The 2,506-nt window shown below is 43.3% G+C and overlaps 1 protein-coding gene across 1 annotated transcript; it reads left to right on the top strand.

Annotated features, from left to right (window-relative positions):
* Nucleotides 1-874: 874 nt before the first annotated feature.
* HTR1E (5-hydroxytryptamine receptor 1E) lies at nt 875-1,960 on the top strand (the record flags this gene model as incomplete). The annotated part of the gene is made up of 1 exon (XM_079716924.1): nt 875-1,960. The coding sequence occupies one exon, from the start codon at nt 875-877 to the stop codon at nt 1,958-1,960; it is 1,086 nt and encodes a 361-aa protein (XP_079573050.1).
* Nucleotides 1,961-2,506: the final 546 nt, after the last annotated feature.

Here is a 2,506-nt window from a genome sequence, read left to right on the forward strand (position 1 = left end):
ATAAGCTACAAAGATATATTGTACAGCACAGGGACTATAGCCAATACTTTATAATAACTATAAATAGAGTACAACCTTTAAAAATTGTGACTCACGGGATTTCCCTGGAGGTCCAGTGGTTAAGACTCCACGCTTCCACTACAACGGGCACGGGTTCAATCCCTGGTCAGGGAAAAAGGATCCCACATGCCGCACTGACAAAAAAAAAAAAAATTGTGAATCACTATATTGTACACCTCTATCTTATATAATATTGTACATCAACTATACTTCAATTTTTAAAAAAGATGAAGATTACATTCAAAGAAGAAAAAAATTATATCAAAAATATGTAAAGATTTTATGAATACCAAAATACTGTCATTTTGTCTTCCAAGTAAAAGAATATGGCTTTTTTTACAATATCTTTATTGGAGTATAATTTCTTTACAATGGTGTGTTAGTTTCTGCTTTATAACAAAGTGAATCAGCTATACATATACATATACCCCCATATCTCCTCCTTCTTGCGTCTCCCTCCCACCCTCCCTATCCCACCCCTCTAGGTGGTCACAAAGCACTGAGCTGATCTCCCTGTGCTATGCGGCTGCTTCCCACTAGCTAGCTATTTTACATTTGGTAGTGTATGTATGTCCATGAAGAATATGGCTTTTTCATTCATTAACCAGTAGCACACTATTTTCCAGGAACCCTCCATTCAGAAGAAATGCTGTGGTGCTTCCCTTTACCCACACGAAATGGAACCCAAGAGACTACGCAGCTGAAGAAAACATTGCCGCCTCCTTACAAATGAGAGATTTTCAAGTCTACATAGTTTCCAACTGCAGGAAAATAACCATCAGCTTCTCCACAGTGTAGATTAGAACAGGGGAAAATGAACATCACTAACTGTACCCCAGAAGCCAGTGTGGCTGTGAGACCCAAGACCATCACTGAGAAGATGCTCATTTCCATGACTCTGGTGATCATCACCACCCTGACCACGCTGCTAAACTCGGCCGTGATCATGGCCATCTGCACCACCAAGAAGCTCCACCAGCCTTCCAACTACCTGATCTGTTCTCTGGCTGTGACGGACCTCCTGGTGGCCGTGCTCGTCATGCCCTTGAGCATCACGTACATCGTCATGGACAGCTGGAAGCTGGGGTACTTCACCTGTGAGGTGTGGCTGAGTGTGGACATGACCTGCTGCACCTGCTCCATCCTCCATCTCTGTGTGATTGCCCTGGACAGGTACTGGGCCATCACCAACGCTATTGAGTATGCCAGGAAGAGGACCGCCAAGAGGGCTGGGCTGATGATCCTCACCGTCTGGACCATCTCCGTCTTCATCTCCATGCCCCCTCTGTTCTGGAGGAGCCACCGCCAACTCAGCCTGCCCCCTAGTCAGTGTACCATCCAGCATGACCACATCATCTACACCATTTATTCCACACTTGGGGCATTTTACATCCCCTTGACTTTGATACTGATTCTCTATTACCGGATTTACCATGCAGCCAAGAGCCTTTACCAGAAAAGAGGATCAAGCCGGCACTTAAGCAACAGAAGCACGGATAGCCAAAATTCGTTTGCCAGTTGTAAACTGACACAGACTTTCTGTGTGTCTGACTTCTCCACCGCAGACCCTCCCACAGGGTTTGAAAAGATCCACACCTCCATCAGGATCCCTCCCTTTGCCCATGACCTAGATAACCCGGGAGAACGCCAGCAAATCTCCAGTACCAGGGAGCGCAAGGCAGCACGCATCCTCGGACTGATTTTGGGTGCATTCATCTTGTCCTGGCTGCCATTCTTCATCAAAGAGCTGATTGTAGGTCTGAGCATCTACACCGTGTCCTCTGAAGTGGCCGATTTTTTGACATGGCTTGGTTATGTTAATTCTCTGATCAACCCTCTGCTCTACACAAGTTTTAATGAAGACTTTAAGCTGGCTTTTAAAAAGCTTATTCGGTGCTGAGAACATACCTAGATTGTAAAAAGCTGGAAGGCATGACTTTTACCAGCCTCGTGAGTGCAGAGGGGTAAGGGGTGCAACTTATTAATTCTTGAACATAGTTGGTTCAGGAGGTTTGTAAGTGTGTGTGGTCTTGGTTTTTGTTTGGTTGTTTGTTTTCTGTTTTGTTTGAGGCTTGTTATTGGGTGTGCTGTTTTCTACCTCTGGTCTTATTTGTGGTACCTAATTGCAAATAAACACTATCATACAAAAACAGAAATTTCACAGCAGTAATAATAAGGTAAAATAGTAAATACTTTTTACTTTTTTAGCCATTTCAGTTAACCCTGCAATTGAAGAATACCAAAATAAATCTTCATTTGGAGAATTTCTTATTACTTATAAATCAAATATCTGATAACTTGCCCTGGTGTGTGGCATTAATTCTGAGCATATGGATCCAAATGCTTACCCAATTCCAGTGGAAACTGCATGACCACATAAAGCATTAAAAGAAAAAAAAGTGGTGTGCTGTCATCTACTGCTTGCAGACCTGATCTAAAGCCACTT

The sequence above is a fragment of the Hyperoodon ampullatus genome (assembly GCF_949752795.1).
Source record: "Hyperoodon ampullatus genome assembly, chromosome: 12".
Lineage (NCBI taxonomy): Eukaryota > Metazoa > Chordata > Mammalia > Artiodactyla > Ziphiidae > Hyperoodon > Hyperoodon ampullatus.